Genomic DNA, 18,587 nt, shown 5'->3' on the forward strand with positions numbered 1-18,587 from the left:
CTTGTCTGGACCCTTCCTGCCCCTTTCCCAATTTGAGAAATGAAATACACTGTTACGTTTCTATTCAGGGCCAGACTGGGGGTTCAAACAGCCTCTTGTACTCTTGGCCCTGATGCCTACATATTTTATCCTGTCCATCATCTGCCAGTATGGTAGCTATAATGGATTCCAGGTAAACTCCATCCACTCTCTGCCCTTCTTCAATAGTCTTTGTTACTCCTTTCAGTAATGCAGTTAATGAATCACATCAGAACACATGTTGTGTTGAGGGGTGAGGGAGAACCCTGGAATTCGGTAATGCTGAAAGTGACTGACTCTTAGTGTCCAATGACACACAAAGCTGGTAGCACTTTCTAAAGGCTTAGCCCAGAGAAAAGCCGAAGGTGTTATTCACAGCAAGTCTGTGGACCATGGCTTTGCCAGGATGGGACAAATAAAATCCACAGGATGATTAAAGTGGAACTCTGTGGCCTTTGCTTTGCTGTATAGTTAACACTGGCAAAGCCCCCTAGTGTAGACACAGCTTATACCAGGGGTCGGCAACCTTTCAGAAGTGATGTGCCGAGTCTTCATTTATTCACTCTAATTTAAGGTTTTGCGTGCCAGTAATACATTTTAACATTTTTAGAAGGTCTCTTTCTATACGTCTATAATATATAATTAAACTATTGTTGTATGTAAAGTAAATATGATTTTTAAAATGTTGAAGAAGCTTCATTTAAAATTAAATTAAAATGCAGAGCCCCCCGGATTGGTGGCCTGGACCTGGACAGTGTGAGTGCCACTGAAAAGCAGCTCGCGTGCAGCCTTTGGCACCTGTGCCATAGGTTGTCTACTCCTGGCTTATACCAAACAAAAGAGTTTTTCTGCTGGCATAGCTCAACCTCTTGCCCGAATGCCATCAGCTATGTCGACAGAAGCACTTTTGTCTCGGCATAGCTGTGTCTGCACTGGGGGGTTGCTGGCATTGTGATGTTGGCTGAGCAGGGATTTCTTCACACTCTGACTAACTTAGCTAGACTGACAAAAATTTGTAGTTTACACCTGACCTGTCAGTCACCACTTTGGAAGGAACTTAGCATGTGTCCATAACACCAGCTTATCTTTAAAGGCTGTAGTCAACTGTATCACTTGCTAGGGCCAGCTGCTCACTCGCTGTAGGAGCTGAAGTCCAGATGCCAAGATGATGGGCATGCTATAACCAAGGCCCTGCATAGTCTGCAGCAAGATGGACCTAGCTTTTGTGGTGAGGTCTCTGGGTTCTACAGCCTCTGGTGGAAATCTGGAACATCCCTGGCAGCTTTGGGTGAATTTAAAACATTGAGATTTTTGTTGCGTTATCGACCTGAGAGACCATCTCTGCCAGATCCACGTACTTCTCCAGTCAGGAGCAGAGTGGTTTTGTGGCCAGTGCACTGGACCGGGAGTCAGAAGAGCTGAGTTTTATTCTCTGGGTTCTGGAATAGCTCTCCCACTGCCTTGCTGCATGACCTTGGGCAAGTCACTTCCTCTCTCTGTTCCCCCTCCCAACCTTTGCCTGTCATGTTTATTTAGACTATACGTTCTCTGGGGCAGGGACCATCTTGTGCCCTGTATTTGTAAAGCACCCAGCCCAGCGGGGCTCTGATCTTGCTTGGGGCCTGAAGGTGCTGCCATATTACATATAGAAATAATAATGCTAAAACCCCATTGTGGGGCAGGAGGGCTTTTTGCTGAGCTGAGGTTCCCTCTGACTGGAATGCCTTACAGGCAGAACACTGGCAGGCTGGATATTTGCTCCACATCTGGAGGTTTTTGCTGCTTTGATTAGGCCTTTGCAGCCTCCGGTGGAGTTTGCTTGCAGCACTCACCGTGCTACAAGTCGCACAGCCCCAAGAGCACTGCTCAGAGCTCCCTTTCCAGGGTTTTGATTTCTGCAGGGGAGACCATGACAATAGCATTCCCCTGTACCTCCCTCCCCCTCCCTAGGGTTGTCTACAGTGCCTATCACCTCAGCCTGGTGACAGTGAGACGCCCTTAGTTCTGGTTGGGAAGGGATCCCCATTTCCTGTCCAGGCTAAAGCAGTAATGCAGCCTTATTCCACTGCCAGGCAGAGCCCCATGTAAACAGCAGGAAAGCATGTTCCCAGAGCAGCCAGCATCCTGGGACTAGCACCCCCTCACCTCAGCAACATGACAACCCCAGTTCCTTTCACCTTTTCCGCTGCTCTTCCTGGAGCTGCCACCACAGCTGAGTTTCCCTTTCTTGGGCCTCCTTTAACTCCTCCTCCATTTGCTTTCTGCCCAAAATGTGGGTCTCAGTTAGGCGGAGTTGGTGATGGGACTCCTTCATTTTTTGTTGTAGCTCCAAAACCTTGGGGGAAATTGGTTGCAAATTAGATAAACAGTAAATGACAGGTTTTGGTTGGACGCTATCAATAACAGCTGACTACTGCAAGTCAGCCTGGGCTGCTGGAGAACGGAACCTGCCTCTGGTACAGTTTGCAGGGCCAGCCTCTCCCACCCCTGCTGCAGGCTAATTTGTGGTACCGCAATGCCACCTGTGCTTCCTGAAGGAACAGCTTCTGTGAACCTCTGCAGGCACAGGGAATGCACAGACAGCGGCTACATTAGAAGCAAGAGGCAGACCAAGGACAGGGTAGGCCCATTACTCAGAGAGGAGGAAAAAACAATGACAGAAAATGTGGTAATGGTAGAGGTGCTTAATGATTTCTTTGCCTCGGTTTTCACCAAGAAGGTTGGTGGCGTCTAACATAGACTCATAGACTCATAGACTCTAGGACTGGAAGGGACCTCGAGAGGTCATCGAGTCCAGTCCCCTGCCCTCATGGCAGGACCAAATACTGTCTAGACCATCCCTGATAGACATTTATCTAACCTACTCTTAAATATCTCCAGAGATGGAGATTCCACAACTTCCCTAGGCAATCTATTCCAGTGTTTAACTATCCTGACAGTTAGAAACTTTTTCCTAATGTCCAACCTAAATCTCCCTTGCTGCAGTTTAAGCCCATTGCTTCTTGTTCTATCATTGGAGGCTAAGGTGAACAAGTTTTCTCCCTCCTCCTGAAGACACCCTTTTAGATATCTGAAAACGGCTATCATGTCCCCTCTCAGTCTTCTCTTTTCCAAACTAAACAAACCCAATTCCTTCAGCCTTCCTTCATAGGTCATGTTCTCAAGACCTTTAATCATTCTTGTTGCTCTTCTCTGGACCCTCTCCAATTTCTCCACATCTTTCTTGAAATGTGATGCCCAGAACTGGACACAATACTCCAGTTGAGGCCTAAACAGCGCAGAGTAAAGCGGAAGAATGACTTCTCGTGTCTTGTTTACAACACACCTGTTAATGCATCCCAGAATCATGTTTGCTTTTTTTGCAACAGTATCACACTGTTGACTCATATTAAGCTTGTGGTCCACTATGACCCCTAGATCTCTTTCTGCCATACTCCTTCCTAGACAGTCTCTTCCCATTCTATATGTGTGAAACTGATTGTTCCTTCTTAAGTGGAGCACTTTGCATTTATCTTTATTGAACTTCATCCTGTTTACCTCAGACCATTTCTCCAACTTGTCCAGATCATTTTGAATTTTGACCCTGTCCTCCAAAGCAGTTGCAATCCCTCCCAGTTTGGTATCATCCGCAAACTTAATAAGTGTACTTTCTATGCCAACATCTAAATCGTTGATGAAGATATTGAACAGAACCGGTCCCAAAACAGACCCCTGTGGAACCCCACTTGTTATACCTTTCCAGCAGGATTGGGAGCCATTAACAACTACTCTCTGAGTACGGTTATCCAGCCAGTTATGCACCCACCTTATAGTAGCCCCATCTAAATTGTATTTTCCTAGTTTATCTATAAGAATATCATGCGAGACCGTATCAAATGCCTTACTAAAGTCTAGGTATATCACATCCACCGCTTCTCCCTTATCCACAAGGCTCGTTATCCTATCAAAGAACGCTATCAGATTAGTTTGACATGATTTGTTCTTTACAAATCCATGCTGGCTATTCCCTATCACCTTACCACCTTCCAAGTGTTTGCAGATGATTTCTTTGATTACCTGCTCCATTATCTTCCCTGGCACAGAAGTTAAACTAACTGGTCTGTAGTTTCCTGGGTTGTTTTTATTTCCTTTTTATAGATGGGCACTATATTTGCCCCTTTCTAGTCTTCTGGAATCTCCCCTGTCTCCCATGATTTCCCAAAGATAATAGCTAGAGGCTCAGATACCTCTTCCATTAACTCCTTGAGTATTCTAGGATGCATTTCATCAGGCCCTGGTGACTTGCAGGCATCTAACTTTTCTAAGTGATTTTTTACTTGCTCTTTTCTTATTTTCTCTTCTAAACCTGCCCTCTTCCCATAAGCATTCACTATACTTAGTTAATAGTTAATGTCGGTGAAAATGAGGTAGGACCAGAGGCTAAAATAGGGAAAGAACAAGTTAAAAATTACTTAGACAAGTTAGATGTTTTCAAGTCACCAGGGCCTGATGAAATGCAGCCTAGAATACTCAAGGAGCTGACTAAGGCGCTATCTGAGCCATTAGCGATTATCTTTGAAAAGTCGTGGAAGACGGGAGAGATTCCAGAAGATTGGAAACGGACAAATACAGTGACAATCTAAAAAAAAGGGAATAAGGACAACCTGGGAAATTACAGAGCAGCCACCTTAACTTCAGTACCGGAAAGATAATGGAGCAAATAATAAAGCAATCTCTCTGCAAACATCTAGAAGATAGTAAGGTGATAAGTAACAGTCAGCATGGATTTGTCAAGAACAAATCATGTCAAACAAACCTGACAGCTTTCTCTGACAGGGTAACATATACCATTAGACGTAGCATATCTTGACTTTAGTAAAGCTTTTGATACTGTCTCACGTGACCTTCTCATAAACAAACTAGGGAAATACAGCCTAGATGGAGGTGGGTGCACAACTGGTTGGAAACCGCTCCCAGAGATTGGTGATCAGTGGTTCACAGTCATGCTGGAAGGGTATAACGAGTGGGGTCCTGCAGGGATTGGTTCTGGGTCCAGTTCTGTTCACTATCTTCTTCAATGATTTAGAAAATGGCATAGAGAGCACACTTATAAAGTTTGTGGACAATATCAAGTTGGGAGGGGTTGAAAGTGCTTTGGAGGACAGGAATCTAATTCAAAATGATCTGGACAAACTGGAGAAATGGTCTGAAGTAAATAGGATGGAATTCAATAAGGACAAATGCAAAGTACTGTACTTCCTTGGGTCTCTGGGCCCTGCTCCCCACACCATTCTATGTCATGGTACATGGGTAACTGTGGGTGAGGGTGGCTCAGAGTCACTATCGATGGGCTGGATGACTATGGGGAGTGGGGGGGGGGGCTGAGCTGGGTGAGAGGAGAGAGAGATTAGAAATGAGCAGCGATAGGGCTAGAGGGGCTTGGGAATGAGAGGAGAAGAGAACAGAGAGTGAGGTGAGATTGAAAACATGGAAAAAGGAAGAGATCACAGTAAAGAGAAAAGAAATGAAAAAAGTGGAAGGAAATGAGTGAGAAGTAAAGAGAGAGTAACATACCCACAAGAGGAGAAAATAATAGATCTCACGAAGGTGAGGAGGAAAGCCAGGGCCACACAGCTAGGGTCCATCCCAGAAAATTAGTAAAGCAGGACGTCCAAAGATTACAACAGGGCTCCCGTGACATCTGAGTATGTCTCTCTCATGCCATAGGGTGGAACAGGGTCTCAAATTCAAATGACCACGAGGGCCATATGAGGGCTAGTTCATTGGCCCGAGGGCCGCATCACTGACACCCCCCCCTTCGCTGCCCCCAGCCCTGCCTCCAGTCCACCCTTTCCATGAGGCCCCGCCTCCTCCCACCCCTTCCCTGAAGTCCCCACCCCAACTCCACCCCCTCACTGCCCCCAGAGGGTGCATGAGGGGTGTGGAGGGGACTCGGCAGGGAGTTGAAGTGCAGCAGGGGGTTGGGGTGCAGGTAGGGGGCTCAGGGTGCAAAAGGGGTATGGGATGCAGAAGGGGGCTCAGGGCAGGGAGTTGGGGTACAGCAGGGGGTTGGAGTGCAGGCAGGGGGCTCAGGGCAGGGGGTTGGGGTGCAGAAGGGGTGTGGGATGCAGAAGGGAGCTCAGGGCAGGGAGTTGGGGTACAGCAGGGGGTTGGAGTGCAGTAGGGGGCTCAGGGCAGGGAGTTGGGGTGCAGGAGGGCTTCAGGGTCTAGGGTGGCAGCAGTGCACATGGGGCCAGGGCAGGTTGCTGGCTCTGGCACCGGCTCCGGCTCTGCGAAGTAGTTGGAACAATGTCCCTGCAGGAGGGGGGACGGAGGGCTCTGTGCGCTGCTTGCCACGCCTCCAGGTACCTCCCCCAAAGCTCCCATTGGCCGCAGTTCCCCATTCCCGGCCAATGGGAGCTAAAGGGGGCTGGTGCCTGGAAGCCAGGGCAACACATGGAGGGAGCCCTCTGCTTTCCCCACTCCCACCCCCGGCTGCAGGATGCCAGCTGCTTCAGGGAGCGGGCCAGGGCTCAAGGGGGGCAATCCTGCGGCTGTAGTTTGCTCACCCCGGCCTGGCAGTAGGCCTGGGGGACACTTGGCAGGCCGCAGGAAATAGCCCCGCAGGCCTCATGTTTGAGACCCCTAGGGTGGATGGTGCTGTGCAATGGAGACTGTAAACCGTACCAGAGCCAGACCAGTGTCCCTGTCAGGAATGCTAACCCTGAAAGGCAGCCGTGCAGAAGAGCTAGCAATGACCAGAGAGACAAGGGTCAGCAGCATTTTCTTCTTAAACCCCTATTTTCAGATAGTCAAAGCTTTCTGAATTTTTAATTTTTCAGGCTGAGATTTTCCAGGGGGGGGTCTCTTCCAAAATATTGGGGGGAGGGGGGACATTTTTATTTTTGGAAAGTGAGGAAGGAGAATTTTCGGCAAAACCAGTTTATTTTTGTGTATATGGAAAGTGAAAAAATCCACCTTCTCCATTATAAAAAACAATCTGATTTTTTTTTCAAAACGTGCTCCAGCTGCAATTTGGCAGCTCCTCACCCTCACTAAGGAGAAGCGACTGTAAGTGATAACTGATTTTTAGGTGACTGAGTCATCAGAAGCCTATGAAACTCTCACCCAGAGCCTGTGTAGTACATTTGGAAAGAGATTTTCTAACTAAATTTGTACAGCTTACAGCAAAGTGAAGCTGCACAGTGCATGCCTAATTTAGTTGCATTGCGAAAAATTCCCTGAATGGAAGCAGTGAATGAGGCAAGGCTCCCCAGGTTGGAAACAAAATACTGGATGAGATTCATAAATATGCTTCACACTCTTCCAGCAACCCAAAGCAGACAGAACACTGGATTAACTGACTGCTCCAGTGAATCAGTGTGAGATACTAGACTGCATTTTTGAGGGTAGCCCTGATTTTCCTCTCATTTACATTGGTGTAAAGCATAAAATTGACATAACTACACAGTGAGGAATCAGGCTTGGTACCATAATCCATATGCACTTCGGGGCAGAGTTAAGGCTATCTGTGCAACCTAACTTTATTATTATTTGCCACTACTGAGTGCTTACAGACTAGATCCTGCAAATAGACCAGTGGTTCCCAAACTTTAACAACCTGTGAACCCCTTTCACTAAAATGTCAAGTCTCACGAACCCCCTCCTAAAAATGTATATTTCCAGGGATCTTCTCCTTTACTTGAGTATAAATTATAAGAGCAGTGACCTTGGAAATACAAAATTTGTTTTTATGACATGATTATTACACACTATTTATTATTAATTATTATTTACATTACAGTATTTTTATTGTATTATGAAAATGGCAACACTCTTCCAAGATCTCACTTTCATAGCTTGTATCACTTTGAATAAGTCTGTTATAAGACAAGGCTCCTATGTTTCATCGAGAACAGCATGAAGGTATTTAAGAAGCCAACTCAAAGAGTTCCTCCTGCACAAGCATTCAGATCTTGAGCAGTCCAGGCAAACAACGCACGTTACAACAAAGCTTAAACTTGTTCTTCATAATAATTTAAAAAACAATACTAGCTGCCTATTTAATTTTAAAACCAGCAAAAAATATCCACCATCCTTTCTATTTCTTATAGGGAGTCTTGAAGTTTAAATCTCCTGTGTTATAGATATGTTTGCTTTGATATGCTTAGCTCTTGGAAGTCCAGGGGCTCCGGGCTGCTGGCCCCGTGCTGCCGGGGTCCCTAGGTACAAGTCTATCTGCCATTAGGGAATTTTTTCCTGAGAACCCCCTGTAACATTTTGCGAACCCCAGTTTGGGAACCACTGAAATAGATCCATGTGGACATAGCTCATCAACCACATACAGTCCCACTTACTTCTATAGGATTCTAGCTGGACACGTGGCTGCACCTGAATGAGATGAACTGCAGGATTGGGCCTTAGTCTGCAACATCTGCATAGTTTTTTGGATGAAAGCCAAGAGGAGCCTTTCCACTGATTTCTATGGGCTTTGGATTAGACCCTGTATTTCTAATCCAACTCAGAGATCACTTTATTAGTTGTTATTAATATTGCTGGAGCACCTAGGAACCCCAGTCATGGACCAGCACCCCACTGTGCCAGGCACTGTAGAAACACAGAACAAGAAAACAGTCTCTGCCCCAAAGGGCCCACAACCTAAGTAGCGGACAAGAGTTACCAAGTGGGTGCAGACAGAACGACAGGTGCAGGAGTACAAGGAAACAATGGGAAAATATTCTGAATTTCAGAAATAAGATTTCAAAGATGATGTTCAGATTTGCATATTAACATATTCATTGTGCTCCTCATAATAATTGAAATGCACTTCAGATACTTCCAAAAACCTCACAAGTGATCAAAAACTAGCAAACTGTGTATCTGAGTACTAAGACATTAGCTATCAGTGCATGCTTTTTAGTCTAAGCTTCTGCAGACAACAACTGATGAATGCAGATTTGATACTAATGCAAGGTAGGTTGTATATTTACCTTTTTCTCTGCATCAGTAGCCCTAGATTTCTCCAGTGCAAGTTTCTCCTGCAGACTGCTCTGCAGTTTACTACTCTGAGAGTTCTTCAGCAGCTCTAGTTCAAGTTCTTTGACCTTCTGCTGACTGTGCTCCCATTGCACTGTGAGAGAGGAGCACATTTTGGTTGAGTCGGTTAACTTCAACTGGACTTGTCTCAGTTCAGCTTTGACCTGAGTTTGACAAGGAAAGAAAAGTACAAAATTGAGCACTGACTTCCATGTGCTTCAAGCAAAATGGACTGATGGGAAAAAGGGAGGCAGGGTTACTAGAAAATCCAATATAGTAAAAGATAAACGCAGAATGTTTTGTGCTGAGTCAGCACCAATGCCAGCTGCTCCCAGGATCATCTGGAGAGTTGGGTTTTTGTATGCTTGAAAAAAATCAGTGAAGAAATACTGGACTCAGGAAGATATTTCAATTAATGCAACAGTCGTTAGAGCCGACATCCAGGTGGAGGAATGCAAATGTGCAAGTCTAGGGCAAGATTTTCAAAAGCACCTCCCAATACTCACAAGTTTCAGCTCTACAGCTCTATTGGGACAGTCACTGATTTTCACATGTTTCCAGGACTCCTGCACTGGGTGGGGTCCCATGAATGTGGCTCTAAGATGGCAATTCTCAAAGAAGAAATCCCAACTTCTAGTTCCAGGGCTGACCTTTACTCCTCCGTGGCCTGAGACTTAATCTCTCTGCCTCAAGTTGCCCATCTGACAAGCGGAGATAATAGCTACGTAACTTCCTCCCAGGGGAGTTGCGAGGATGAATCAGTGAGCATTTGAATAGCACATGGAAGAGGTAAAGCTATATCTATTACAGAGCTGGATCTGGTGCAGGCCACCAACTCCTCTATCACTCTCCAGCTCAGAAGTAATTACTGAGCACCGACCAGTCCTCCTCGTTTGGGACTTCCTCAGATGATACAGGCTGGACGCTAATTGGGATGCTACAGACTTTGGGCTAAATTCTGTCTCCTTTATGTTAAGGCAACTTGATGCCACTCTGGCAGTGGAAAAGAGGCCCTAATAATTTACTACCATTTTAAGTTACTGCCAATGCAGTGTAAAGGGCCTTTGCATTCATGAGAATCTGAACCACGAGAAACTGAGCAAAACTTGAATCTCATCTTTTGTCTCTGAAAGAGCTGGGAATGAAATTCTCACATGTCCCCAAACTGGTAAAAACGCCCCTGGGACTCATGGGTACTATAGCACACATGGTGTATGTACCCTGGTGTCTCTTTTAATGCTGTGGCACACACCGTGCACATACCTTGGTGCTTTCTTGCTGGAGCAAGATATTATGCTTCTTTAAGTCCAAGTTTTTCTCCCTTTCATATCTCAGCTCTTTCTCAGCCGAGCTGCACAAATTCTGAACTCTGTGGAAATCCTGTCGCAATTGTTGCATTTCCTCCTGATGCTGCTGCAGGAGTCTCTCACCAGACAAATACTGCATTAAATAAGGAAACAGAGGCATGTGAGGAGGGGAAAAATTAGCATGAAAGAAGGATTCTTGGTTGAAAAAAATGTCTTGATTAAAAGGGTAGGTGAAGGCAGCAATAAAAATTTAAAAACTAATACATAGCAAATGTAAAAACAGGGAAGCTGCTATCAATGAGTACTAATCAATAGTTAAGAAATGCAGACAACTGATAAGGGAAGCAAAAGGTATAAATGAAAATTCTGTGGCCAGTCAAATTCAGAAAAATAAGAAGGGATTCTTTAACTATTTCAAGCATAAACAAAATTCTTGCAAAGGTACAGGTCTGATACCAGACAAGGATGGTAAAATTATCAACCATGATGTAGAAAATGCCAAAGTGTTCAATAAATATTTCTGCTCATAGATTCCAAGGCCAGAAGGGAAAACTGTGATAATCTAGTCTGACTTCCTGTTCTGTATTCAGAAAGGAGGAGGATGATGTATTCACATCTTATAGTGATAATGAAATACTTGCTATTCCATCAGTAACAAGGAAGGATGTTAAACAGAAACTATTAAATATTTTTAAATCTGCAAGACTGGTTATTAAAGGAATTCAGCAAGGAGAATTCTGAACTATTAATGTTGATTTTTAACAAATCTTGTCACGGGGTGGCGGGGGGGGGGAGTTCCAGAGACTGAAAAAAAGCTAACCTTGTGTCAATATTTGAAAAGGATAAATAGGATGACCTGGGTAACTAAAGGCCAGTTAGCCTAGCACCAATCCTTGTCAAAATCATGGAAAGACTGATATGAGATGCAATCAGAAAAGAATTAAAAGATGGTAGCATAATTAATGATAGTCAACAGATCCTTTATACTGACAGACCTGGACTGCTTGGTAAGGTAGACTCATTTAAACAACATGCATTTGAATACAAACAACTGCATGGTCATACATAAAAGAACAAAGAATGTAGGTCATACTTATAACACTGTACCCTGGAAAGTCATGACTCTGAAAATGACTTTGAGGTTGTAGCAAAATCCAACTGAACATGAGCTCCCACTGTGATGCTGCAGCTAAAACGGTGAACACAATCCTCAGATTCAAAAGCATTTTGGAGAAGAGTATTACTTCTGTGTACTGCATTAGTGAGACTGTGATGTTACACCTCATATTCTTTATGGAAATATGTTTATGATATGGATATGGCATAACAGATATATTTTATGCAAGATGGGTCTTGTAAGGTATTGTTGGAAAGGTTATAATTTACTGAATGTGAATATCCAATTTGTATGCCTGTATCATTTCTGTATCTAAAGTTCGGAATATTACATATAGGAATATATGTCTAAGCAGAGTCAGGATGAGCTCTACCCTGACATCTGGTGGTGAATTATGGGGAGTGTGGAAAGGAATTTTAGGTATTTGCATTGGCACACCCACCCCACCTAGCATAGCCCACGGCAGCCTGGGATGGTTATTTTGACAGCTCTGGGATCCCCGATTTCTTTGTTATTGGGGCAGGAGGAATAAAGCATAGTCACCCTGATTATGTGAATGAGGAACTATGATACTGCTTTATGACAGAGATGTCTCAATATCAATTAAGTAGCACTTGCTAGACAAGGGACATGGGTGCCAAAACCCATTGAAATGAGAGAGGTTGGGGACTGGTGTGTGTACCTGATGGTATGGGCCCCCTTTGAGGGCCTGGAACACCAACTGCACATCCTCCTCTCTCCACTGTTGAAGAGTAGAGCTAATTTTGATTCCATTAGGAGTCCATCTAGAGGCTACTGAGCTGAATTCACATTGGGTCAATGGTGCACCAGCACCAGGGCTCCCCTACTACAAGCTGAAATCACTAAGAGCTGAAATCACTAAAAGAGCTAAGCTTACTGAGCTGAGATCACTGAGTGCTGTGTTAACTAGTGGGGGAGCCTGAAGATCTATCGCTAAGCGACTGGCAGAGCGGAGCAGTTTGCAGCATGTTGGTTGCAGCATGTTGGAACAGTGAGCGGAGTGGAGCAGTTAGCGGGGACGGCTGGAGTGGCTCACGGGTCAGCTGGAGGAGCGGCACAGCTGGTGTAGTGGAGCTGGTCGTGGTGAAGGCTGCAGCAGAACTCCACAGAGAGGCAGAGCAGTCAGCCCTGGCCCACGTAAGGTGTCCCTTAACACCCTGGGTGTGCCCCCACCATTTTCACCCAGGCTGGGGGGGTGAAACTCTGCAGATAAACTTTTGAACTCTGTGGTGGCACTGACCAGAGACTTTCAGGTTGTTGGACTTTTGGGTGATTGGACTTAAGACCCTAAGGGGGAAAGGACATTGCCAAACGTACTTGGAGGTGGGTTTTTGCTTATGGTTTGTGTTATAATCCTGTTTGTGATGGTTCTCCAACGTAATGCTGCACTGTTTCCCTCCTTTATTAAAAGGATTTTGCTACACTCAGACTCCGTGCTTGTGAGTGGGGAAGTATTGCCTCCTAGAGGCGCCCGGGGGGTGGTATATAATTGTCCCAGGTCACTGGATGGGGGCTCGAGCCGGTTTTGCATTGTGTTATTGAAACGGAACCCCTGGATACTGAACCCGGCCCTTGTTGCTGCCAACTCAGAGGGACAGAAGGGTTACATATGTATTAATTACAGCTGTGTGTCTACTTGGGAAACACCCACTAGATAACAGGCCATCAGCCCTGATGGGCCATTAGGAAGAAACAATAAGACTTTGAAGATACTCATCTCTCTCCTTCCTGAGAGGTGTCCTGGGATGTTGCTGTGACATTACTAGTCTCTTTAAGATCTTAAGCTTGGTATGTGTGTTTTGTTTCATTTGCTCAGTAATCTGCTTTGTTCTGCTTGCTGTCCCTTATAATCACTTAACATTTACCTTTTATAGTTGTTAAACTTATTTCTTGTTTACAGCATAACCCAGTTTGTGCAATTCATATCTGGGGTGGGGGGCAAGAAGCTGGGCATATCTCTTTCCACTATGAGGCAGAGGGTGAATCTTCATGAGCTTGAGCTGTGCAGACTTTTCTATACAGCACAAGACAATATTGTTTTGGGTTTACTCCCCAGAGGGGTTGCGCACTTGAGTGCTGGGCAATTTCCTAGCTGAGTCTTCTCATAGAGAGCTGCCGGCAGACTCTGTGTGATTCTACAGCTGGTGCATCCCTACCTGTGCGCGTGCTGCCAGAGGCTGGAGAGCCTGATTCAGCAAAGCAGGGAGAGGGAGCCTAGGCTAGTAGAGCAGGCAGCCTTAGTGAAACCCCAGCACACCAGATGGCATCCCGGATGCGGGAGGCAGAGGGGTCCAACCCGTCACAGAGACTATTACTGGATGCTGTGTCCCATTCTGTGTCTCCACCTCAAAAAGGCTTTTGTAAATTTGAAAAGGGTTCAGAGAAGAGATACAGGAATAATTTGAGATCTGAAAAATGTGCCTTAATAGTGAGAAACTAAAGAAGCTTGTTCTAGTGAATTTATCCAAGAGAAGGTTAAGCGATTACTTGATCACTACCTATAAACACCTATATGAGGAAAAGATTTTTGATAGCAGATGGCTCTTTAATCTACCAGAAAAATGCATAATCCAATGTTTGAAAGCTGAAGCTAGACAAATTTAGACAAGAGAAAAGACACAAACTTTTAACAGTCAGGGTTACTAACCACTGGAACAACTTATTTAGGGATGAAGTAGATTCTCCATCACTTGAAGTGTTTAAAGTATAAATGATATGCTCTAGCTGAAACAAGAGTTATGGTTTAATGTAGAAATTATTGTCTATGTCTTGGGGTAAGTGAGGCCAGACCAGATGATCATAATGGTTCCTTCTAGCTTTAAATTTATTAATCTATGAAGCTTCATTTGGGAAGATGGGAAAGTAAAATTGATTAATCACTTGATTTTTTATACACACCTCTACCTCGATATAACGCTGTCCTCGGGACCCAAAAAATCTTACAGAGTTATAGATGAAACTGCGTTATATTGAACTTGCTTTGATCCACCAGAGTGTGCAGCCCCACCTTCCCGGAGCGCTGCTTTACCGTGTTATATCTGAATTTGTGTTATATCAGGTCGCGTTATGTCGGGGTAGAGGTGTATATATTTTACCCAGGTAAATTAATCAGTTCTCCACAGCATGCAATGACATTGCAATGGCTTGTTGGCTGATAAATATTCACTGTTCAAGTCCACTTTTTATCCAGCTTATGCCCCTATACTGGTTAAGCCACTCAAAATGGAGGAGTGGCACCTACTGTAAGAGGCTCTCATACCTGTTTAATGCTCATGTTTAATGCTGTGTTACATTCAGAGCTCTGGGGTTTGAGAGGCTGGTTCTTTTGGCTCATCTCAGATTTAATGCTTACAGCCTCTTCTATCTTGCTGTGAAATTCTTCCCTTGTAGCCAGTATGTCTTGTCTTAGCTGGGCATTTTCTTCCAGTAACAGTTGTTTTTCTTCATTGCTCCCCTTCACCTCCTTTTCTAACTCCTCGGTTTTCTTGTTGCTCTCTAATAGCTTGGTACTTGAGGTAAAAATAGTAAAAAAAACTTCAGTCAAATTACTCACGATGGGTGAAAATCACCATTGTAAAAGATCAGCAATACGCCTAGGCACCACTGAAGCTCTTAAGTGGCTCACAGGCCTTGTGCTAATAGTTCTACATAGGGTGACTTTCAGCCAGAGACTTGCACTGGAAAAACTAAATCTGACACAGTTCACTCCTTTAGTTATGTTGGTGCAAGTCTGTGTATGGAGACTCTTATTTCCGTTTCAGAGGGTCCACATGCAGAACTTGTACGTCCTACAAAAAGGTGTGAATTACAACCAATTTCAAAGCAAGTTTGCATAAGCCGAGAAGAGAACCGAAATAAAAGTGTTCCAAAAGGGCCAGAGCAATCTCTCATTTACCCAGGTGTGAATCTGGAGTAACTACACTAAAATCACTCAGTTACTCCAGATTTACACTAGTGTGACAGAGAAGACTTGGGCTCAGCAAAAGCCTGCAGTACAAGCCAGTTGAATATTTGAGCTGGCACAGGAGAAAAAAAGGCATCTGCCCATCTCTCATTCGTGCACTTTACAAGAACAAGTGCTAAGATTTTCAAAAAACTGAACATTTCTAGGTTAGTCACTGAAGACAAAATGTAGAAAACACAGAAGGTGCTATTAAGATTTACCATAATTGCTCTCTCTCCCCTCCCAGGATTTGGATCTGTTCTTCCAATATTCTTGCTTTAGTCATAAGCTCTTTATATGTTGTTTCACTTGTTGTAAAGTTTTCATCTATTTTCTGTTTCACTACAAGCTGGTTTAACTGTTCACATTCCTGTGAGAGCTTCAAGACCTGCAAAGTCAGAATTGTAAATGTCATAAGACTGATTTTCTATGGTCTCATGGAAATCTTTCACGGGGTATAAGAAAATCTAGTGCAGGGCTCTCAGACACGTGGCCTCAGTGGCGTAGCCAGGTTCTAACAGCAGGGGGAGCAAGCAAACATAAAAAGGCACCCCTCCCTTGGCTTCTCCTTCGGCCATGCCCCCCGGCTCCTCCGCCCATGCTGTACCCCTCCCCACAATGCGGCCATGCTGCGCCCCCCCCCGGCAATACAGGGAGGCTGGCAGAGGACGGAGGTACAAGGGGAGGTGAAGGGGAGTGAAAGGCAGGGGTACGGGGTACATGGGAGGGGTACATGGGGTATGGAGTTTGGGGAGGGGTTATCGGGGATGGGAGTGGGCTGGGGTCCCCGGGGCTCTTTGTGCAGAGGGGGCTGGAGCTGCCCCTGGGACCGGGAGAGCCTGGGAGGGGCTCGCCGCGTGCAGCACCAGCCCAGGCTTAGCGCTGGCCCTACCCCTTGAGCGGTGGGGGAAGAAGGCAGCGAGCCCCGCCAGGCGCGGTCCAAGCGAGCTGCAGCCCGGCTTGCCCGCTCAGCCCGGTGGGTGCTGCCCTGCCCAGGGCTGCTGGCGGAGCCTGGCTGTAGACGGGTCGCACTGACAGGCCACGGCGGGAGGGGGAAGCGCTCTCCCCTCCTCAGGGGAGTTTTATTCCGGTGAGCCGCGGGCGGCGCCGAGGCTCCTGCTGGGCGTGACTGGCCACGAGTCTGCCCGGTGTGGCTGCCATGAGCAGCGCAGAGCTGCGGCGTCCGCTCCTCCAGCATGCACGGGCTCTGCCGCTGCCTCTGCTTTGCGGCCGCGGTGGCGGGGCTCTCCTGGAACAGCAGCAACTGCTGGCAGCACCGGCCGGCAGGCGCCGCTTCCGCGCTGGGCTGCCGCTGCAGCCCCACGGCTCCTCCGGCTGTGCTGCCAGCAGCTCTGGGCCGCCCTGAGGGGAAGTGGCTGCTTCCACCGAACCCCGCTAGCTACGCTACTGCGTGGCCTCGGGCCTCCATAGGCACCAACTCCACCAGCAGTCAAGCTCCTCTCCTCCCCCCACCCCAGCGCGCCGCATCCCCGCTCTTCCACCTACCTCCCAGCGCTTCCCGCTGCCAACCAGCTGTTTGGCAGAGTTTAGAACTTTCCAGGGGGTGGGGGAAGAGCGGAGAAGAGGCGGAGATTTGGGGAAGGGGTTGGAATAGGGGCAGGGAGGGGGCAGAATTGGGGCAGGGACTTTGGGGAAGGGGTTGGAATGGGAGTGGGGAAGGTGTGAGGCCACGTGTTTGAGACCCCTGTGATAGATTGTTAGTTAGAGGCACTGGGCACCATCCCCCATTGCCCAGGAGTCTCTCTGTTAGGGATGCTGGGCACCCAGGGGTCCCCCCCCAACGCCCAGGGGTCTCTCTATTGGAATACTGGGCAGTGTCTGTGCAGAATTGAAAATTTTCTGTAACCTTTTTATAATTCCTAGGTGAGCCTCAGTTTCCCTCGACTTTGGGCTGTGACTGGGGAGGGGGTGGAAAGGGTTATGCAGTACAGAGGGAAATGGCCCACAGACCACGTTTGAGACCCCTGGTGTAGATCATCATCAGTGTTACCGACCACATAAGGAATAGTTACAGATGTTTATATTTTATTAAAACCCCTCTTTGCATTATAGTTTTTAAAAAGTTAATACATTGACTTTTACTAACATACTATATTACTCTTCATTTTTAAAATTTTTGACTATACTTTTGTATCCTTGTATGAAAAAGTTTCAGTGATGCAGCCCTTGGGCCAATGTACCAGTCCTCATGTGGCCCTCGTGGTGATTTGAGTTTGAAATCCCTGGTCTAGTGACTCCAGCTAAAGAAAACCTGTAAATCTGCAATATAAAGTCTAAATTATCCTAATGCCCAATAGTTCTTCAATATTTCGCAATACCGTGCACGGGAAATCAGTGAGCAAGGGAAGCTCTCCCATTAAATCACATTTGGATTTGTACCCTTATTGCTTATCTACAGCTCTAGGTATATTACAAACTTTAAAATACAAAGTAAAGTAATAAAACATCTGCTGATCCACACACTATCTAACAGACTGCAACACACCACAGAATAATATCTGTCTCCCGGCCAATCCCCTGAGCATGATTGCCACCTCTTTCGTAACTACCAGTCATCCCAAATGCACAAAGAAAACAGATGGACATCCCAGCATTCCCAGAGCATTAACCAATCCAGGCTCTGGATACGTTAGTGCATCACAGGAGTCTTATTACAATGGTGCATCATAAGAGATGTAGTCCAGCCAGGGAACCCCGTCCACAGAAGAGAATAAGGGATTGAGGCATGCAATCTACAACTCCCATGAGGTACTGCAGCAGTGCAGATGGACACAGATTAGTGCTGAACTGACCTGAAACAAAACATTCTGATTCAGTTTGACAAATTGAAATGTTTCAAATTTGGGTCAACTGGGCTTGCAGCAAAATATTTTGTTTCAATTTCCCCAAGGGAAAATCAGCAAATGATGGTAAAATTGAAATTTAGTTCACTAGGAAGGTCTCTCACAGAGACAGAAGCTTTACAATTTCACTGTGAGCTAATGAAATTACACTGGGCAATAACAGAGCGAGCACTTGAGACCATACAAGAAGATGCAAAGCTAATAGTGGGAGAAGGAGTTGGAGATGAAGGACTCAGAGAACATAAAGGTGCTTAGGAACACAGGAACTGCCGTACTGGATCAGACCCATCATCCAGCTAACC

General features: G+C 45.9%; 1 protein-coding gene across 3 annotated transcripts in view; it reads right to left on the bottom strand.

Annotated features, from left to right (window-relative positions):
- CCDC30 (coiled-coil domain containing 30) overlaps positions 1–18,587 on the bottom strand; it is a 140,964-nt gene that overhangs the window by 26,010 nt on the left and 96,367 nt on the right. For all 3 annotated transcript variants that reach the window (XR_007770676.1, XM_050931162.1, XM_050931163.1), the window contains exons 15-19: positions 15,643–15,809; positions 14,738–14,987; positions 10,297–10,473; positions 8,988–9,197; positions 2,196–2,353 (exon numbers count right to left, since the gene is read on the bottom strand). Coding sequence is in view for 2 of the 3 variants with exons in the window: in XM_050931162.1 (XP_050787119.1) it covers positions 2,196–2,353; positions 8,988–9,197; positions 10,297–10,473; positions 14,738–14,987; positions 15,643–15,809 (962 nt within the window). In the remaining variant the exon portion in view is untranslated. The remainder of the gene's footprint in view (positions 1–2,195; positions 2,354–8,987; positions 9,198–10,296; positions 10,474–14,737; positions 14,988–15,642; positions 15,810–18,587) is intronic.

This window comes from Gopherus flavomarginatus, chromosome 21 (genome assembly GCF_025201925.1).
Source record: "Gopherus flavomarginatus isolate rGopFla2 chromosome 21, rGopFla2.mat.asm, whole genome shotgun sequence".
NCBI lineage: Eukaryota > Metazoa > Chordata > Testudines > Testudinidae > Gopherus > Gopherus flavomarginatus.